Source organism: Penicillium robsamsonii, assembly GCF_028829455.1.
Source record: "Penicillium robsamsonii strain IBT 29466 chromosome Unknown utg000005l_segment0_segment0, whole genome shotgun sequence".
Classification (NCBI taxonomy): domain Eukaryota; kingdom Fungi; phylum Ascomycota; class Eurotiomycetes; order Eurotiales; family Aspergillaceae; genus Penicillium; species Penicillium robsamsonii.
In genome coordinates, this window is record NW_026643223.1 from 2,847,881 (window position 1) to 2,867,295 (window position 19,415).

The 19,415-nt window shown below is 48.2% G+C and overlaps 12 protein-coding genes across 12 annotated transcripts; 6 read left to right on the forward strand and 6 right to left on the reverse strand.

Annotated features, from left to right (window-relative positions):
* Positions 1 to 48: 48 nt before the first annotated feature.
* Positions 49 to 1,394, reverse strand: N7447_009125 (putative mitochondrial translation release factor (RF-1); the record flags this gene model as incomplete). The annotated part of the gene is made up of 3 exons (XM_057233387.1): positions 49 to 1,050; positions 1,097 to 1,245; positions 1,316 to 1,394. The coding sequence occupies 3 exons, from the start codon at positions 1,392 to 1,394 to the stop codon at positions 49 to 51; spliced, it is 1,230 nt and encodes a 409-aa protein (XP_057082929.1).
* Positions 1,395 to 1,672: 278 nt separating this feature from the next.
* On the forward strand, positions 1,673 to 3,261 carry N7447_009126 (DnaJ and TPR domain protein; the record flags this gene model as incomplete). Its single annotated transcript, XM_057233388.1, has 2 exons — positions 1,673 to 2,641; positions 2,689 to 3,261. 2 exons carry the CDS (start codon positions 1,673 to 1,675, stop codon positions 3,259 to 3,261), a joined length of 1,542 nt encoding a protein of 513 aa, XP_057082930.1.
* Positions 3,262 to 3,422: 161 nt separating this feature from the next.
* N7447_009127 (protein-L-isoaspartate O-methyltransferase) lies at positions 3,423 to 4,181 on the reverse strand (the record flags this gene model as incomplete). Its single annotated transcript, XM_057233389.1, has 2 exons — positions 3,423 to 4,019; positions 4,074 to 4,181. The coding sequence occupies 2 exons, from the start codon at positions 4,179 to 4,181 to the stop codon at positions 3,423 to 3,425; spliced, it is 705 nt and encodes a 234-aa protein (XP_057082931.1).
* Positions 4,182 to 4,635: 454 nt separating this feature from the next.
* On the forward strand, positions 4,636 to 5,411 carry N7447_009128 (uncharacterized protein; the record flags this gene model as incomplete). The annotated part of the gene is made up of 2 exons (XM_057233390.1): positions 4,636 to 4,783; positions 4,834 to 5,411. 2 exons carry the CDS (start codon positions 4,636 to 4,638, stop codon positions 5,409 to 5,411), a joined length of 726 nt encoding a protein of 241 aa, XP_057082932.1.
* A 335-nt stretch (positions 5,412 to 5,746) lies between these two features.
* Positions 5,747 to 7,690, reverse strand: N7447_009129 (uncharacterized protein; the record flags this gene model as incomplete). The annotated part of the gene is made up of 11 exons (XM_057233391.1): positions 5,747 to 5,791; positions 5,843 to 5,914; positions 5,968 to 6,035; positions 6,090 to 6,144; positions 6,208 to 6,267; positions 6,322 to 6,714; positions 6,772 to 7,104; positions 7,172 to 7,227; positions 7,282 to 7,353; positions 7,405 to 7,463; positions 7,521 to 7,690. 11 exons carry the CDS (start codon positions 7,688 to 7,690, stop codon positions 5,747 to 5,749), a joined length of 1,383 nt encoding a protein of 460 aa, XP_057082933.1.
* Positions 7,691 to 8,139: 449 nt separating this feature from the next.
* N7447_009130 (NADH dehydrogenase [ubiquinone] 1 beta subcomplex subunit 9) lies at positions 8,140 to 8,593 on the forward strand (the record flags this gene model as incomplete). The annotated part of the gene is made up of 4 exons (XM_057233392.1): positions 8,140 to 8,159; positions 8,210 to 8,342; positions 8,392 to 8,512; positions 8,568 to 8,593. 4 exons carry the CDS (start codon positions 8,140 to 8,142, stop codon positions 8,591 to 8,593), a joined length of 300 nt encoding a protein of 99 aa, XP_057082934.1.
* Positions 8,594 to 9,069: 476 nt separating this feature from the next.
* On the reverse strand, positions 9,070 to 9,591 carry N7447_009131 (histone H2A; the record flags this gene model as incomplete). Its single annotated transcript, XM_057233393.1, has 3 exons — positions 9,070 to 9,122; positions 9,178 to 9,470; positions 9,539 to 9,591. The coding sequence occupies 3 exons, from the start codon at positions 9,589 to 9,591 to the stop codon at positions 9,070 to 9,072; spliced, it is 399 nt and encodes a 132-aa protein (XP_057082935.1).
* Positions 9,592 to 10,144: 553 nt separating this feature from the next.
* On the forward strand, positions 10,145 to 11,020 carry N7447_009132 (histone H2B family protein). The gene is made up of 3 exons (XM_057233394.1): positions 10,145 to 10,341; positions 10,411 to 10,482; positions 10,562 to 11,020. Exons 1-3 carry the CDS (start codon positions 10,167 to 10,169, stop codon positions 10,738 to 10,740), a joined length of 426 nt encoding a protein of 141 aa, XP_057082936.1. The 5' UTR covers positions 10,145 to 10,166; the 3' UTR covers positions 10,741 to 11,020.
* Positions 11,021 to 11,082: 62 nt separating this feature from the next.
* Positions 11,083 to 12,518, reverse strand: N7447_009133 (cysteine protease ATG4; the record flags this gene model as incomplete). The annotated part of the gene is made up of 4 exons (XM_057233395.1): positions 11,083 to 11,455; positions 11,504 to 11,948; positions 12,028 to 12,327; positions 12,383 to 12,518. 4 exons carry the CDS (start codon positions 12,516 to 12,518, stop codon positions 11,083 to 11,085), a joined length of 1,254 nt encoding a protein of 417 aa, XP_057082937.1.
* Positions 12,519 to 13,155: 637 nt separating this feature from the next.
* N7447_009134 (uncharacterized protein) lies at positions 13,156 to 14,881 on the forward strand (the record flags this gene model as incomplete). Its single annotated transcript, XM_057233396.1, has 2 exons — positions 13,156 to 14,378; positions 14,428 to 14,881. The coding sequence occupies 2 exons, from the start codon at positions 13,156 to 13,158 to the stop codon at positions 14,879 to 14,881; spliced, it is 1,677 nt and encodes a 558-aa protein (XP_057082938.1).
* A 44-nt stretch (positions 14,882 to 14,925) lies between these two features.
* N7447_009135 (putative C2H2 finger domain protein) lies at positions 14,926 to 16,594 on the reverse strand (the record flags this gene model as incomplete). The annotated part of the gene is made up of 2 exons (XM_057233397.1): positions 14,926 to 16,426; positions 16,482 to 16,594. 2 exons carry the CDS (start codon positions 16,592 to 16,594, stop codon positions 14,926 to 14,928), a joined length of 1,614 nt encoding a protein of 537 aa, XP_057082939.1.
* A 388-nt stretch (positions 16,595 to 16,982) lies between these two features.
* N7447_009136 (uncharacterized protein) lies at positions 16,983 to 18,908 on the forward strand (the record flags this gene model as incomplete). Its single annotated transcript, XM_057233398.1, has 4 exons — positions 16,983 to 17,468; positions 17,678 to 17,864; positions 17,924 to 18,680; positions 18,734 to 18,908. The coding sequence occupies 4 exons, from the start codon at positions 16,983 to 16,985 to the stop codon at positions 18,906 to 18,908; spliced, it is 1,605 nt and encodes a 534-aa protein (XP_057082940.1).
* Positions 18,909 to 19,415: the final 507 nt, after the last annotated feature.

Here is a 19,415-nt window from a genome sequence, read left to right on the forward strand (position 1 = left end):
CGGACCTTAATAGAATACATGGTATCTTTGTACATGAAAAGAATGATGCTATTTACTCTTTGCTTTTGCCATGTCCTCGGCAACCATGGCCTCAACTTCACTATCAGTCATCCAGGTCCGCACACTATTCATCACAGTGTCCAAACCATCACCGCCATCAAGAATACTATCCAGATTGTGGATCGTGATGCCTGTGCGATGGTCAGTGCAGCGACTTTGGCCAAAATTGTAAGTTCGAATTTTATCGCCTCGACCCATTTTGGCCACACCACCCAGTATACCTCGTCTGAGCTGCATGAGCTCTTGCTCGCGGGCTTCTTGCCGGGCTTCGGCCAACTTTGCCCGTAGCATCTGCCACGCCTTTCTCCGATTGGCCTGCTGGGACCGTTCATCTTGCATGGATACGACCGTATGTGTGGGGATATGGGTCAGTCGAATGGCGGACTCGGTTTTGTTGACGTGTTGTCCACCAGCACCTCCAGCCCTCATCTTTTCAACCCGCACCTCTTGCGGGTCAATGTAGTAATCGCTGTTTGGATCTTCAAAATTCAAGGCACTATCCATCTCGCTGCCGTCCTCTGGGAAACTCGGCAAGACCATTACGCTGACGGCGCTGGTATGGGTGCGACCCTTAGTCTCGGTTGCGGGTACTCTCTGCACCCTATGTACCCCCGATTCAGTCCGTAATATGTCATATGCACCATTGGCTTCAATTTCAATAACTGCTTCACTGAGACGGTCGTCGGACGGACCAACCTCTGTGTCCTGCTTCAAAATTGTTGGGCGAAGGCCCCTTCGGGAGCAAAAGGCAACGTACATCCGTAACATCTCAAAAGCGAACAATCCTGCCTCATCTCCACCTGCACCGGGTCGGATTTCCAGCAAGCAAGGAAGGTCTGCAAATGGATGTCGGGGTATGAGAGCCTTCTTCAGTCGGTCCGATATCGTCGGCAAGGCATCGCGACTGCTCTCAAGGTCTTCCGTTGCCAAAGACCGTAGTTCGGCATCGGTGCTGGGGTCAGTTAGTAGGGATTTGAGCTCGACGATAGACTAGTGGAATTAGTACGGCTCCAATAAAAGACTCCAAGGCACATACATCGTTGGCATTGACCCATTCTTTCAAGATATTTGCAATAGGTGCCAATTCCCCGGCTCGCTTGGCAGTCTTTGCGTCAAAGGACTCTCCCAGTCGTTCCGAAAGCTTTGTATGTTCAGCTGCAAGTAGGCGGGCTCTAGTTAAAAGAGCTGGAGATAAGGTAGAATCGGATGCTTCGCGAATTAGCATTGATCAGAAAGTAATCAAAACCGGTCTTACCAGTATGTACACCTCGTAAAGGCGACCATTTCAAACCAAGCCTAGGCAAGATAGTTCGACATATTGACTTGACGAGCATACTTGTCAGTTAATGACCAAAATTCGGAGTGAAGGTGATTGACAATTCCATGTCACATGACGGTAACGGAACAATAGGGCGTAAAGGCCACGGAGTATGCTCATCCAGCTTTCGACTTTCATTGTTCTTTGTTCTTTGCACTTTTTTCATTTTGACCTGGGTTTTTGGATTATGCTCTTCTTCTTGCACTCCTAGGGAGATTAATTCTATACCAAACTCCTCGTTGACACCTTTATTACATCGTTACTGCATCACTACAGCGTCGCATAACTCTCAAGATGCTTGTTTCTTTGGAATCACTCACGGCCTTTCTGGCTTGTTTCTCGGCTGGATACGCCCTTGAAATTCCCTCGGACACACCTCTATCTGAATTGATTTCTTCCGCCAAAGCCCACCTCGCCCAAGGCTCACCCCGAGATGCCGTAGTATACTTCGACGCCGCCGTCTCGCGCGATCCAACCAACTATATCACTATCTTCCAGCGGGGCGCGGCTTATCTTTCCATTGGCAAAAACTCACAAGCCTCGATCGACTTTGATCGAGTTCTAGAACTCAAGCCAGACTTCGAGGGCGCTCTTCTACAACGATCTCGCTTAAAGGCACGCTCCGCGCATTGGGAAGAGGCCTTGCAGGATCTCGAGAGGGCTGGAAAGAAGGCGACGGATGACTACAAGGAATTAGAAGCCGCACGCGATGCGGCCACCTTGGCTCTCAGCGCCGAAAAGCAGGGCGACTGGGAGACGTGTGTCTCAGAGGCAAATGTGGCCATCCTAAAGGCAAATACGGCACTCCCTCTACGGCAGGCTCGAGCACATTGTCACTTTGAAAAAGGGGAGACGGAAGAAGGGCTCAGTGACCTGGCACATGTCCTACAGATGTCCCCAAGCTTGGTCGAACCTCACCTGCAAATGTCGTCTATGCTGTTCTACTCTCTAGGAGACAATGACCGTGGCCTTGCTCAAATCCGTAAATGTCTCCATGCTGATCCCGACTCGAAACCGTGCAACCGTCTCTATCGACGTGAACGGAAGCTTGTCAAGCAGCTAGAAAAATTGCATACTGCCCTGGGCGCACGCAAATTCAGCAATGCAGCGAATCTCATGGTCGGCGATAGCGAATCTAGTGGGCTGATTGCAGACATTAAGGCCGATGTTGAAGAAGCACGACAGGCTAACCATATCCATCGCCTGGCACCAAATAATCTTTATACATTCCTAGTCGAGAAGACCTGCGAGGCTTACCGTGAAGTGAGTACCCACGTCACGTTTGGTTTCTTGTCACTAACGTACTATAGATGCGTATGATTAAAAAGGCTGGTCCTTACTGCGCTGAAGCTCTCCAGCTTGTCCCTCACTCGCTTGCTGGCCTCCTGTATCAGGCTCAGACCGCTTTGGACGAGGATCGATTCGAGGACGCCATACGTACGCTCGAATTGGTCAAGGAACACCACCCCAGTTCCCAGGAAGCGCAATCTCTCCGCCAAAAGGCTCAGACCTTACTCAAGCGTTCCAAGCAGAAGGATTACTACAAGGTCCTGGGTATCAGCCGTGATGCAGATGATCGGACGATCAAGCGCGCGTATCGCCAGCTAGTGAAGCAACACCACCCTGATAAGGCCCACGCGCAGGGTGTAAGCAAGGAAGAAGCAGAGAAGAAGATGGCTGCCATCAACGAAGCCTACGAGGTTCTATCTGACTCCGAACTCCGGACACGGTTTGATAATGGCGATGATCCCAATGATCCTGAGTCACAACAGCGGGGCAGTCAGTTCCAGGGCAACCCATTCGGTGGTGGTCAACAGTTCTTCTTCCAGCAGGGCGGTCCGCAATTCCAAGGAAATTTCAAATTCCCTGGTGGATTCCGCTGATCGGATTGTCTTGGAACATAGGTGTTCGTGGAGTCGATGTATTTGAAAAGCTATGAGAAATAAGTTTAGGAAAGCACACTTTTTTTTAATTGAATTGAAGTGAAAAAAAGCTATGAAAAAAAAAAAAACTTAAGAAAAAAAAAAGGGTCTGGATTGCAATCTCATCCTCGTGGAGCATCCGTCAAGGGCACGTAACTCACTTGGAAGACCTTTTCCTTGCGAATGGATCCGTCTTCCTTTTTATCCACCACCCAGATATACTGACCCCCGTTGAGATCGGTACTCTCATCCGATTCCACTGGAATGAAGAGTCTCCCAGGAGCACGCAGTTGGTCCACTAGGGTTGGGTGAAGCTGGTCGGCTGCAGCGCCAACATGGATGGCATCGTACGGTGCACCTTCTTTCCATCCAAGGCGTCCATCACCAGTGATGAACTTGACGGTTTTGGATGTCTGGAATTCACTACCTTTCTTGGACTTGTCCATGTTGGTGCGAGCCAAGTCTGTCAGCTCGGAAATATGGTCAATGCCAATCACCTGTCCCTGAGTGTTGGAGTCGGTCACCAGATTGGCAAGGACGTGGGTCAAGTACCCTGAACCAGATCCGATATCTAACACTCGAGCACCTGGTTTAATATAATCAATCAGATACTCACATGCATGGACATGCATGTGCGGTGCTGATATGGTGGCTCCATATCCAATGGGCTGAGGCGAGTCCGAATACGGCCGAGATGGAGCATAATGTGCTCGGTCGACCTTTTGATATGTTAGGAAAGACGAATTAAGAAATATATGTTTTCATATGCTCACCCCAATCATGGCATCTTTCACACGCTCATTCTGGATCAGTCCAGCCTTGGATAGGTTCTCAATCAACTCGGTGTTGGTAGATCCAGAACAATACCACGCCATGGTCATAGCCCTTGTTGCTCTAAGTTTTGGTATACTGGGTATGCTAAACATGGAAGAATGTGTGAAAAGGAAAGGTTTCTCTTTGGCCAATTACATAGTATGTACATATGACTATATATATAATGACGCCATGATATCCGCATTCACACGTGACACTTCAATCTGTTCCTATCTTCTATAGTATGATGAAGATATGTATTTCTAGTATACTACATGTGTATATTTCAAATCAAATTATTTCAATTCAACCCAAGAAGTGAATGAGCTGGAATGGAAAGTCACGTGAACATATCAAAAACACCATTGATGGATGCTAGGAATAGATATTTACCGATTAATCACGCCGACTAAGCCCATCAACGCAATCGCCGTGAGAACAGCTGCATCCCTAGGGCATCATGGAACCCTCTAGGACCACTCACTTACCTTTCATCTGATTTTCCCCCACAGTGATTTCAAAATGGCGGGTCAAAATCCTGGCATTCGAGCCACGGTGGATCTGTTGATCCTCGACTATATGGTCTGCCTGTGTGTCAGTGGGCTCCTAGAAGTGATACTCGAAGGAAGACCAACCGACGACATTGAATGGTTTGCACTTTTCGTTGAACGTAAGCACCAGAACTTCCTAGCAACGGACCATTCATACTCACTACTCTAGAATTCCACCGGCTGGTTCTCGGTCATCGCCTTGAAGGCCCTCTACCTTGGGATCTGGACCTTAAATTGCGCATCTTCTACCTGTCCAATCTATTTCTGCACTGGGACCCTCCTACAGATCGCGACCTCAGTCACTTTGTGCCCCTGTCCGACATAGCAGTTCAGTTCATGGACCTCTGCCACTCCGCAATCGACAACGTATCCCGGAGACGTTGGTTCGACCTCGGTGCCCACTTCATGGTTCATGCAATGCTGGAAGAACAAGCGCGCTTCCCCGATCAACTCCAGAGACTCTGCAACTGGAGAACCAATGACGATGAACTCGATATATGGTGGGAGGTCAGCCGTACTATGTTCCTGGAGCATTTGCCACCCCCATTTGGTACTGCGGATCCAATGAGCCGAGAGGAGGTTGATAAAACATTCCCTCCCCAATGCCTACAGAATCGTTTTGTTGATTTTTTCGTTGATTTCATGGATATCCTGGATGTGCCCCTTCTTCTTCAGCTGGAGCATGGTCAGCTGGAAGGTATGACCAGGGAGGAGACGCAGCAGGTTCGTGAGTACTGTGGATTTTAATAGTCCCACCCAAAAGACAGAACATGTCCTCTTATCTGCTCTTATGGGTGATGTCAAGTCGAGTGATCGTGTGAGGGCCAGAGGTCCACGGATTTGTCTAAAATGCAACACCACCATGTACACTAACGTGATCACCACTTTGATTCAAATCTCAATCAATTTTCAACCGATAAATATCGAAAGTAACATTCAACACAATAGTACTCAGAGCCCACAAGACCTGTCCTTGACATGGCATTTATATCTTGGAACATAATAATTTACAAAGGGCGCAAGGCCGCTCTAGGTACGAGAACACAGATAATAAAAGGCGCGTGATAAAACACTCATGTCACTTAGCCAAGCAGCATGCGCCGGGGGTCCTCAATGTATTCCTTGACCTGCGATGGGATTAGTGAGGGATTTTCGGGCGGATGAGGTGATAGACATACCTTGACAAGGAAAGTAACGGCCTCGCGACCATCCAAAAGACGGTGATCATAGGTAAGAGCGAGATACATCATCTAGAAATATCAGTAAACCGAAGAAAAAAAGTGATTGGATTGCTTCTACGTACGGGACGGATCTCAACCTTGCCATTCACAGCGACAGGCTTGTCCTTAATGGCGTGGAGACCCAAAACAGCTAGACAAAATTAGATACGAAGTCACCCCAGAGAAAAATAGTACGAGAACTGACCTGTTTGAGGAACGTTGATGATTGGTGTGCCCATCAAAGAGCCGAAGACACCACCCTGAGTTATGTTAGCCGTTTTATTCTCAAAAGACACACACACACACAAAGACAGGAAACATACGTTGCTGATGGTGAAGGTACCACCGGCCATGTCTTCAATGGTCAATTTGTTGTCGCGAGCCTATTAAAGGTCAGTAAAACTGGACATCCCTCCCCCAGAAAAACAACTGCTCACCTTCTTTCCGAGATCGGCGATGGCCTTCTCGATTCCAACAAGATCCTTGCCTTCGGTGTTACGGACAACAGGAGTCACAAGACCCTTCTCGGTGGCGACTGCAACGCTGATGTCAACATAGTCGCGGTAGACAATGGTATCACCGCCGTTGGGGCCCTCGATGGAAGCGTTGACAGCGGGGATATCCTTCATGGCAAGCACACAAGCACGGGAGAAGGCGCTCATGAAACCAAGCTTCACACCGGTCTTCTTGAGCACATCATCCTTGTACAGTTTCCGGAACTCCATCAGCGAGGACATGTCAACCTCGTTGAAAGTAGTGAGAGAAGCGGCGGTATTCTGGGACTGCTTCAGGCGCTCAGCAATACGCAGACGCATACGGTTCATTTTGACCTAGACCAAAAATTAGTTTAAGCCTAAGTTCAAAAGGCATATTGGTGGTCAACATACCCGGCGTTCCTCGCGGCCACCAAGAGCTGGCTGTTCAGAGGCTTGGGGCTTAGACTCGGTCTTGGGAGCCTCCTTGGGGGGCGCAGCCTTCTTAGGTTCGGGCTCCTTGGGCTTCTGGGTCTCGGCGGGGGTGGGCGAGACATCCTTCTTGGGCTCAGGCTCCTTGGGTTCGGGCTCCTTGGGCTTTTCAGCGCCCTCGTCCTTCTTTCCGCCCTCGGGAGCGGCGCCAAGCTCGATCTTGACGAGATCCTGGCCAACAGTAACGGTATCTTCCTCGTTTACGAGGAACTCCTTGATGGTACCAGACTCCGAGGCATTGACCGAAACGTCAATCTAACAGAAAACTCATGTTAGTCGACAGTACTAGTCGCGAGGGGTGAGAGAGAAGTTGGTATTTTACCTTGTCTGTTTCAATCGTCGCAATTTCCTCGTCACGCTCGACGAAATCGCCAACCTCTGTACTGGAATAAGTAAATGTTCAAATGTCCAACCACGGCTAAAGCACCATACGTTTTGAGAACTGCTTGAGGGTACCCTCTGTGATCGACTCAGCCATGCTGGGGACCTTGATGATGGAGTCGGCTAAGCACTATTAGAAATTGACCAACAAGACCGCTTAGGAAAAGCATTTACCATAGGTGCGGAGTTGGTGACCTCCCAGAGGAGCAAGGTTGAGTCGCGAGACATTGATGCTGTAAGATTGTATGAGCTAAAATTGCGACGGATGGTAATAACATAGATACACTTACCCGGAGGAAGAGACCTGCAGCAAACCCGAAGCTGAGCGAGCCAAAGTCTTCCGCGTGAGGGTAGACAATCCCTTGACATTGCGGAACTGGCTTGATGCCCGAGGAGTGGTCCTGGCCACAGCCGAGAAGCGCTGGCCCGAGAGGCGCGCAATAGAGATTCGAGAAGCCATGGTGAATTAAAGCAAAATTTATTCAACTGGGTAAAAGTCAAACCGGAGGTGTAGATAAGAGAAAAAGCTTCAACTCTAAAAATTAGAGGAAGCAAAGAAGATCAAGCTCGGATTAGATCGGGTCCTAAGGTAAACCGGGCACCTTTCCGGCAGAGGCGGACTATTCTTCCTCTACGGCGAGGGGGAGAGACCATTAAAGCAGGTTTTGCTACGGGGCAGGGTAGTGACCATTCGAGCAAATTTCATGCCGAACGAATTAGGAAGCCCAGAATAGTCAACCTGACGACATTGAAACCCTCAACCCCAACTCATTGTCCACCAAGGACACTAACAATCTCCAAAGGCTGTCACTTTTGTTTGACGGACCTGTGTATTAACACGCCTTTTTTCTGTTTTCCTTTTCCTCTTTTAGCCGGCCGGAATTGGACCCGGGACAAAACTTGAGCACAATGTCCACCTACGCTGTTAAGTGAGTAGCCCGATGTTCCCCTAGAGGGACTGTTCGCTGATCTACTACAGGTCGCTCTACCGGCGCTCCCTGAAACTGTCCCTTGACTGGGCGGTCCACCGGCAGATCTGGCGTGGACAAGCAGTTTATATCCGATCCCTTTTCGAAGCCAACAAGGACGTCCGCGATCCTCGCCAGCAACAGGTATGCGAAACTGAAATCCCATGTTTGGCAAACCTAACACACCCTCTAGGTTTTACTGCGCGAGACTGAGAAGCTCTTGGAGACCTGGAAGCACCCTGACCCATACCGGGCACCTACTGCGCCTGGCGGCAACAAATGGGAACGCAACCTGCCGGCCCGAATCCTGCCATGTACGTTCACATCCCCATGCAACCTCGAATTTGCGCTCACCATGAAACAATATAGATGCCGAGCCCTCCGGTGCACACTAAGTCAAATCAATATCGCAAATCACAATATGAGAATTCGACCAATTACAAACATCAACTATGCAACATGAAGTTCGCGTCTTTCCTACAAATGTAGAGTACCCCAAAGCAGAATCTAGAATTTCGTTCATGTACAATAAATAGCCACAAGAACATCAAGTCACCAAGAATTCGATTTATTATGTACAATGTATACAAGTATGACAGACAAGTCAGTAGATTTAACACTTGAAAGACCTGGAGTTTTCATTGATTTGGGCTCATGCCTAGAGCTAGTATCCGAAAGTTGAAATCCCTCAAGCAAGTTAAGGTCGTCGGTATCATTCCATGTCCTTAGACATAATGTACAACCAGGAAATTGATGGAAAAAAAAGAGAAAACGCAGAGCCATAACGTGCCCGTCCCATAACCCCATTATCGTGTCAAAGAACCAATCCGCGCCAGAAAAGAAAACAAACCCGCGAAAAAAGATAGAACCCTTACAGCTCCTGGCTGCCCTTGCCGGCCTTGGGAGTCTTCTTGGGGAGAAGGTCTGGAAAACATGTTAGCATATGCAAGAATATAAAACTTGAAATGTGGTAACGTACTCTGGTGGATGTTGGGGAGAACACCACCCTGGGCAATGGTGACGTGACCCAAGAGCTTGTTCAGCTCCTCATCGTTGCGGATAGCAAGCTGGAGGTGACGGGGGATGATACGGGTCTTCTTGTTGTCACGGGCGGCGTTTCCAGCCAGCTCGAGAATCTCAGCAGCGAGGTACTCGAGAACGGCAGCGAGGTAAACGGGAGCACCGGCACCGACACGCTGGGCGTAGTTACCCTTGCGGAGCAGACGGTGGACACGGCCAACGGGGAAGGCCAAACCAGCCTTGGAGGAACGGCTGGAGAGATTGATGTCAGTACGAAACGTACACAATATTATACAAGACGCGAAATGTAAACAACTTACGACTGCGCGTTCTTGCTGCCGCTAGCCTTGCCGCCGGACTTTCCGCCAGTCATTTTGATGGTTTTGAGAGGGAAAAGAGGGGTGTGGTTGTGGGAAAAAAGGAGAAGAAATTTGAAGATTGAGAGCTGAAGTTATGGTGTAAAGTCGCAAGAGCAGGTGGGAGAGCGTGTGGAAGCGGAGGACCTTTATAAGGACGCGGTGAGGGTGACGTTGGGGCGGCATCAATGGTCCTCCAGATCACGGTCTCGCTTAGTTGTTGCAGCCAATGATCAATCAGATCAGACATTCTGCTTTAGGGATGGTGTGGTAATTTAAACTCATTACCATACCTGACGGTCAGCTGAGCGTAGTTCTACCCCACATTTCCCACCTTAAGACGCGTCAATGTCAGTTTAATCATACAGATCATACCAACTGGTTACCGTATTGAAATTCGGCCTCCTTTGCACCCCCCTCCAGGATCAACTGGCCTTTGGAACACGAGTATAAAGATGGTGTCTCCCCTCGTCACCGCGTCTCTCTAACTTCCCCTTCCACATTCCATCTCCCACCCACACGCTTCATCCATCTTTACTCTTAAACTCTTTCAAATCCCTTTTTTTTTTAACCTTTCCAAATCATATTCAAAATGCCCCCTAAGGCCGCTGAGAAGAAGCCCTCCACCGGTGGCAAGGCCCCCGTTGGCGGCAAGGCCCCTGCTGAGAAGAAGGAGGCTGGCAAGAAGACTGCCACCGCTGCCACTGGCGAGAAGAAGAAGCGCGGCAAGACCCGCAAGGAGACCTACTCTTCTTACATCTACAAGGGTTAGTTGATTCTTGAAAACAACATAAACCACAACACAAAAAAACGCGTCCGTACTGACTCATTTCCAGTCCTCAAGCAGGTCCACCCCGACACTGGTATCTCTACTCGTGCTATGTCCATCCTGAACTCCTTCGTCAACGGTATGTTTTTCTCGTCACCAAAAAAAAAACGCGTTTACGCGTTTATCACGTCACATTTTCTGACCTGTTCGTTTTCTAGACATTTTCGAGCGTGTCGCTACTGAGGCCTCCAAGCTGGCTGCTTACAACAAGAAGTCCACCATCTCCTCCCGGGAGATCCAGACCTCTGTGCGCCTCATCCTCCCCGGTGAGCTGGCCAAGCACGCCGTCTCTGAGGGCACCAAGGCTGTGACCAAGTACTCTTCCTCCGCCAAATAAGCGGTTTTTTTACGTTTTATTTCCAGCTTGCTTTTGTTTTTACTACCTCTTGATCTGTTATGGGCTCTGAGGTGGTCGGTTATGGGTGTTTTTGCGGGTTTCTAATGCGTCATGGGATGGCTTGAATTTTCTTTTCCCCGATGGGTGATTTTTTTTGAATGGTTACCACTCGATACGTGAATGCGGTGTAACATAACTCGGGTCTGGGGCAGGCATGGATTGGCCTCCCCTACTAGAACGCGAAATTCCAAATGCTTAATTGCATTGCATCATGATTATATTTCTCTTCGTAGATTTTCCCCCAGTGTGCAAACTAGGACGAAGTAAAAGCCATCTGCATCTCTATATTTCCATCTCATCTGAATCGTCCAGCGCCTCAACTTCATCAAGAGCCTCGGCCCGACCATGGCCATGATCTGACTCATGCTGACTGGGGAAGATGTGCACGATGGGCTGTCCAGGCGTAGATTGAATTCGTTTCTTCCAGTCAGTCCAATCATAGTCATTCTTGATGAGAAATCCGATGAGCATGCTTGGATCCATGTCCTTGATATGGATTCTCCGCAGACGGCATGTGTAATAGCTATCCAGTTCCTCTTGGGTGTAAAGCCCATTTGGTCGGTATGATGTTGCAGGTCGGGTGGTATGCGGATCAAGGAAAAATAGATGGCAGCCTTGGGCCCCTACAAAGTAATGCGATGCCGATGGGCGTCCGCTATTTTAGTTAGCGAACACTTCATATCGAACAGGTACATGAACCTACCCTGCAATGCCAACGGATTGGGGGTATGTTAGCGCAGCTCGGAGTCCGTCCCAGTACGCCGGGGTGACATTATCAATCCCTAACCTGGTCCCAATCAGGATGAGTGTTGGCTGAATTTGGCCTGATTTGTCGTGGGCCACGTGTGCAAATTTGTCTTCGTAAACGTCCGAGGTGTCATTGGTTGCATAGACCCTAAGTTGGGGAGTCTCGCATTCAGTTGAAAGTAGCCTGTCACCATCAGCATCACTCTGTGATTCGAGATTTTGTACCACGTACTGAATACATTTAGCAGTTGCCGACGGTCCAAACCATTCACCTGGATATTTCCCGCATGATTCTGCACCGCGATTGACAAATCGATGTATAGAGAAGGGAGCATCCGGGTGATCGGCGAACATTGATATTAGCTTTGACTCTTCCTCCACTTTCTCCCCTCGACGCCAGTCTAGTATATCTGATTAGCTCTGGATGTTTTTTTGCTTTGTCTTTTATTTATTTCAGGCATGATGAAGTGCGTCTCTTACCTCGTCCTAGTGATAGAACTGAAAAGGTATTTGCCAAAAGGCTTTGTCCAGATCTGATCATGCAGCCCCACCCAGTGTCTGATGTAAAACCTTGGGGGTCCATCAGCTGACTTCTCAGACGTACCCCCAGTGTCATCGAGGATGTTGCTTCTGGTGTCTTCGCTCGTGGGATCGGTGTGAAATTTGATCGATATGTGATCCAGATCCTCGATCCAAAATCGGAGAGAAATGCCTTTGGCCATGCTGTGTCATTCAATGTGCTAGCACCCGGCTGCCTTGGGGGGCTGTGTAGATCGTTGGCTGCACGGGATGTTAGATGTAGGATATGGGGCTATATATTTACATGAAGACTCACTGGCCTGCTCACTGGGTGGTTGCGGGGTATACTCCCTGCCCAGGCACGATATCGACGTCGCAGGTACATCATTTCTAGGTTCTGGGTCCCAGAAGTATTGTACTATGCGTTTGCACTTTTCCATATCCACGCTCATGGTTGGTGTTGGTTTTTTGCCGTGGATCTGTTGTATGGTAATGTGATTGTGGTGGGTGATTCAAGCTCGGAGGTGATTAGATAGATATATATATATCTATACACCCAGGTAACATCCTTTGAAAACCAACTCGATGACCTAAAACCAAGTGATCAAGGTCATAAAAAGAACCGAGGGAAAACCTCAAACAAAAAAAAGAGATTTGAAAGATAAACGGTAAAAAAGCTCTGGAGTCGAATCTTCGATGGAGGGGAATCCGCCTTCAGTCACGAGCCAAGACGTCACCGACTACTCGACTACTCCATATGGTATTCATCTATTAGTCTACACTATATATACTCTACTGGAAAAATAGATCTCCGTCCCAAATAAAAAAGAAGAAAAACAAGTATACACTTCATAGTTATATATTTGTTACCTTTTATAGAATGACGGTCACCGCCCGGACCTGACCCAAAGGCAAAAGATTCACCCTTATTTTTTTTTTCCTATCAACATATCAGATTCACCACCCATGGCCCGTCATGGGAAATCCAAGGCCCGTACCAGGGCCCCAAGGGCTAGAGGTAATTAATGTGCCCCCATTCCATGACGAATACTAACCTGAAAAAAAGACCCATCGCCACACCAGTTCACTATGCAGCAAGAAGCCCGGAATACCGAAACCCATCAGCGATCATGGGCAGACAGCAACCTTCGTCACAAAGCCGTTCACTTCGTGAGCGCGGGAAGTCTGGAACCGACATTGGAAGCAGATGAGGATCAAACAAAGTTGGACACGGATGGGGAGGAACCAAAGACCGACCATTTACCGGACAAAAAGCCCGATATCGAGTTTCCATTCTTCTTCGACTCCAAGGGACAAGGAATCGTCCATACCGAACATCCAGACCCAGTATTGCCGTCGAAAGTATCGGATACAGACGACTCGAGTGAGGATGAGGTTGTGTTTACCGGCAGGAGGAATACAAAACCTGTTCTCATCGAAACGCATCAGAACGAGATTCAAGAAATCGTGCAGACGACTACTGTTGCATATCTGCAGAAATTACCAACTCCACCGTTGGACTCTACGCCCAGGGACCCTTCGCCTGCTGCTACCCCCACAGGCCACCGTGAATTCAACACAGAAAAACCAAACTGGCCACCAGAAGAAGAGATCGACCCACTAGCCGACTATATTGCCAACATCGACAATGACTACCACGAGGAAGTGACATCCGGTGCAAAGATTGATATAGAAGGTGACATTGACGTCGAAAAAGTCGCAACGCAACTAGATCTGTCGGCTTCAAGCCCCACAGGCTTCAAAATCGAATCACTAGGATCACTAGCTCAAATGCAAATTGACACCGAACATGACTCAGTTTCAACATCAAGCGAAGATGACGAGCGCGACATAGTCATATCTGGATCAGATGACGACAACTTTGAAGATTTCGTGCTGCTCGAGGACCTGGCGAACGGATATTCTGGGTCACTCAAGAAGAAATCCCGTCATGGAAAGCCTTCATTTCCATCGGCATCGGCACTTGCGGATGCTCTTGAGTCTGATCCATATTTCGGGTTTGACATAATGGACTTTGACCGGCCAAGTCTACGAAAGAAACCCAAGGGCAAGCAGTTCATCCCTGACCCAGTACTATCCGACAGTGAATTCGAGATCGAGCTACAGGAGGCCTGGCAGAACGACCGAACCAAAAAGAGGCTGCGGAAGATGGAACGAGAAGAGCTCCGAGCGCAAGGACTCCTGGGAAAAAAGGCAGGGAACCCAGACCTCAAGGTCAAGTACCCCAAGGAAATGAACATGGAGGAATTTATGACCGAGCTTCGCTTATTCCTTATGTCCGCTAAAAATAGGTTTGTTGTATATCTGCTCATTCTCATCAACCTAGCTAACCCAATATAGCCTGTCCTTGCCGCCCATGACCAAGCAGCGCAGAAAGCTGATACATGAGTTGGCCAATGCACTGAATCTGAAATCACAGTCACGCGGCAATGGGCTTTCTCGCTTCCCGGTCCTTAATAAGACTGCGCGCACTCCGCGATACACACCCAAGACTATATCTAATGTTGACGAGCTCCTATCCGGGAGGAAGTTCAATCGTCGGTTGTTCAAATCATGGGGCACGGAAGTGCAGAAATTCTCCCAACCCAAGCGTGGGAAGTCCGGTGCTGCTTCATACATGGATGGCGATGTGGTTGGCGCCTCTGCTCCGGAAATCGGTGCTGAAAACCGAGGGCGGGCTATGCTGGAGAAGATGGGATGGAGTACAGGTACTGCTCTGGGTGCCGCCGACAACAAGGGAATCTTGCAGCCTGTCGCGCAGGTCGTGAAGAACTCGCGGGCTGGGTTAGGTTAGATGCTTGGATTTGTGTCATATCCTTATCTTTTATCTTTATTTAATTAAAAACGGCAAATGAGCCTCATGGATGTGTTTCTAGTGTCTCCCCCCTTCCTAGCAACAGACCCAGTCAATGGTTGGGCGTGGTCGAGGTCTTTAATATGATCGAATAATTTAGACCTGGACGTGAAGGGAGCCTGGCAGTTTGCACATATAAACCTGGGTTGATCTGCTTGCTTCGCGGCCTTTTTCGCTCGTTTCTGCTTGGCCTTGCCCATCCTGGGAGTTGATGACTGCTCGGTGAGATCCGAAGATAACGGGTGATCAGGCATATCAGAGTCTCCAGCGCCCGTAGACAAATAATCCATATCGGCGCGGAGCCTCGTCTCAACATATTCCCGGGAGGCATAATCGTCATCATGCGAAGACGTTGGGGAGTTTGTCTCGGAGACAGTGGTGGTTTCCTCTGGACCATGTGAACTTCCATGATCCCCAGCATCAATGCCGTGGCTCTTCAAGGAATTTGATCCTAGATCGACCTGTGAGGCAGCGTCAACCTCAAGAGGAGGGTTTGTTGTAACTGCATTGGCAGTCAAGTCATCGGCGGACTCCAATTCCAATTCGTCATTCTGCATTCGCATCTCCCAGCATAGCTGTTTGACTGCCTTCAAATGCTTCTTGCTGCGTTCGTGCGCCTCGAATTGCTTCTGGCTTTTGAAATATTTGTGGCATGCAACACACTCAAAACTCTCGACTTCGCTCTCCTCGCTCTTCTCTTGGTCGTCAGATACCACTGGCTGTTCTGACTGGGCCCACTCGGGGAGTACATGATCCCGCATCTTGGCTTGATTCACAGCTCGTGATCTTGCAGCTTGTGCAGCCACAGACTGGCGGAGAGTTTCCTGGCGTTGAGCCTCACTCTGGACATTGACTTTATAACGTGGGTCACGTTTTTTGACAAAAGCCACGAGGGACCTGACAGCATCGTTAAATTCTCGGATGCCCTCCTCTCGAAGACGTTTGTTCTCCTTTTCCATCATTCGTCGCACTCGGCGATCCGGCGCTTCAGAATAACGATGAGCATCCTTCCATGCGAATGACTTTTGGGTGGAGAACCCGGTCCATGCCGCATAGAATGGCCGTACAACGTTCTCAAAATCATCGCTACTATATCCGAATGATGGATATTCAATGGGATCTTGATTCTCCCACTGACAGGCCAATCTCTCTTCCAGCGCGAGCTGTTCAAATTGCTCTCGCAAACCACCAAAGAATCCGGTTGGAGAATCGGAGAATTCCATTCGAGGACTGAACTTCGAAAAGAGTTTGAGGACATCTTCGGCTGTTGTGATACGAACATTATACGAGTGTTGATCATCGGTATTTCCGTTTGTGCCTAAAAATGCATCGCTATGGGAGTCGTACCATGCTCGTTCCTGGGGATCCGCCAGTACTTCGTAGGCAGATTGGATTTCCGCAAACAGCTTGGTAGCCTCGTCAACATTCCCATAATTTCGATCTGGGTGCAACACAAGAGCTTTTTTTCGATATGCTTTTTTGATCCTGAGAGGTCGGGCAAGTTTTAGTTATATCCACCAACAATTTCATATAAACTTACTCCTCATCCGTTGCACCACGTGCTACACCAAGCAGCTCATAATAGTCGGTCTTCCGGTCTGATTGTTCCGAAGCGCTGGAACTTGCCTGGCTGGTGGACTGAAATTGGCCCATGGCGTGTAATAGAGAAGAGAGAGAATGGAGAGAATGTCGAATACCGCAATGATCGCGGTTGTTTTTGAATAAAAATTTTAGTAATTCATTTCAAATATCTCAAAGATATCATGGTAGAATAGGAGTGTCTATAAATGTTCTACAAGTAGAAGAAAAGGAAGAAAAAGAAAACATTGTCAACGACGAAGTTCAAGGCTTGGCGCCCGATAGATAAGAAAGGCGGGGAGAAACATCCAATTGCCTCGGTGCTATTTTCCTGTTTCCACTATTTTCCTACTTCCTCTCTGTTCTACTTTTTCTTGGATTTGATTTTCTTTGAGGAATGTAAAGCCGTTCTTCCATTCTGATTATCCTCTCTTCTCCTCCCATTAATCTTCCACCTTCAGGGATGGTTCGGTCTTTAATCCATCTTCCAGACGAGATCCTGCATTCGATTCTATGTTATTCCACTCCTCAATCCTGCGCCGCCGTCGAACAAACCAACAGTCGATTTCAAAACGTAACGAATGAGCATTTACTATGGCGTTACCATTGCCTGTCGCATTACAAGTTCTGGGATGGGCGACATGATATGCCTCGGAAACTTGCACACCCAGTGAATTCAACTGATTGGAAAGCACTATTTGTCTTCAAGTATCACGTTGATCGATCTGTCACCCAACTTCTTGATAGTATTCTTGGTAGCCAGACCGGCCGGATCGAGAAATTTCGCCGTGTTATCAATATGGGATATGATGCAAAGGATACTCTTCTACGATATAGCCTGATAGAGTCCGGGGAGGATTGTTTGGCCAGAAGGTGGGCTACCAATTCTATGCAAGTTGGCATGTGTTTCCCTCGAATTGACCAGAGTGCCTCGTGCCAAACACAAAAGGTACTATGCCCACGCGCTCTTGACTTGTCTGCACCGAAGCATTGCCATACCAGAATGGGCGAAACTCAAACGCGGAGAACCCGTGTCACTCGACAGAGCCTTGGCCTGCTTTGATCTCTTTATACCCGAGACTGGAACTGGTGACTTGGATGAAGTAGGTGTTATCCTAGTGTGACCCCTCGACAAATCTATACCTGACTTTGATTTAGATACGAGAGTCTCTGAATGAGCTGCTCGACCGCTTTATTGCTTCTCACCCGGATCTTTATATCTTCACCCCTCGTGAGAAGGCACTAGCCGTAGCATCCTGGCTAGAGTTGGATGGTCTCACGGGGATCAATCCAGAGCGAGAATATCATTCTTTGGAGCACAACTTTTTAGGGCTGGCTCTAAAGGGTCCTGAGCATAACTCTCTGCCATTGGTATCAGCAGCGATATATTGCTTTGTTGCGCAGGGGGTGGGTCTGAACGCCCATCCTTGTGGATTTCCATTTCATGTGCATGTGATCATTACCCCCCACCGGGCTCAGACATTAATGGCAATGCTCTAAGTGGGATTGGGCGAGGGGAGCCCCTTTACTTGGACCCGTTTCGGGGTGCAAGAGAGACTCCTGTCTTAAACTTGCGCAGCCAATTAACATTTCTGGGAATGTCCGACATGGACCAAATCACAACTTTGGATGAAGCATCGACTTCGAGCGTCATCTTGCGCTGTGGTAAGAACATATTGAACTCGATTCGTGTCGAACCACAAAATCCGACCTCGCGTGCCACCTCGATAGATGTTGTGAGCGCAAAGTACGCAGCACTCTGGTCTGTGATGCTACTGTCCGGCGATTCGAGGCCAATGGATCTACGCCATCAGTTGCCATGGCTCATGGAACTGTTTGCTACAGACTTTCCTTCCGATATATTTCTAGTCGAGCAGTACATCGCTCCTCTGTTTCATGGGCTGTTCGAGCATGAACACATACTGGAGAGCCTTCATGTGATGAGGGCTGTGGATGAGATCCCAAAGCAGATTCGGAGGCGAACCGGTGGCAATGCAAATATACAATACAAGGTGGGCCAGATTTTCCGCCACCGTCGCTATCATTACGAAGCTATTATCACGGGTTGGGACTCGGAATGTGGCGCGGGCGAACAATGGATGAGGAGAATGGGCATTGATCGATTAGAATCTGGCAGGCACCAAAGCTTTTATCATGTGCTGTGAGTAGTACTTGTGTCCTCTTCCTGGCTAGTGGCTAACGATGGGTGCATAGTGTGGCGGATCGAAGTGTTCGATATGTGGCCGAGGAAAATATTGAAATAATTCTGCCTCGCTTCACGGAATTGCCGAGTAGCTTGACTGCCATTGCGGGTAAGCATTTCAAACGGTGGGATGAGAGGAAACGGATGTTTGTGAGTAACATGAAGGACGAATACCCGGATGACTAGTTTAAATAAGAGATACTATTTGCACACCCCTAAAATACTCGTTAATAAATCTATATATTATCCGTATGATAGTTCTATTATTATAGCTTTCTATAGCTTATTTAGATGGAAAACTAACGTATTTCACATGCGAGTGGTCCACACAAGCGAGTGGTCCACGCAAAAACACATAGTAAAAGCGATATAGTTGTCACTTATATTTCAACAACTAACGTTTTATCTAGCTTCATAACTTGCCGATAATGATTGATAAGCATTTTTAATATAATATATCAATCTTAAACGAATTGAATACTTCCATTGTTGTGGTATTAAAAATTACGCCGCTGGATTCTACGAATATATATATCTCAATTACCAGCCTATTAAATTCCCTCAAAATATATAAAGTAACTAGATATCATATAAGCAGCATTAGGCTGCAAGAGCCAGTTTATATACAAAACCGTTGTTGCACTAACATGTTGTAATTTATCGCTTTTACTATGTGTTTTGGCGTGGACCACT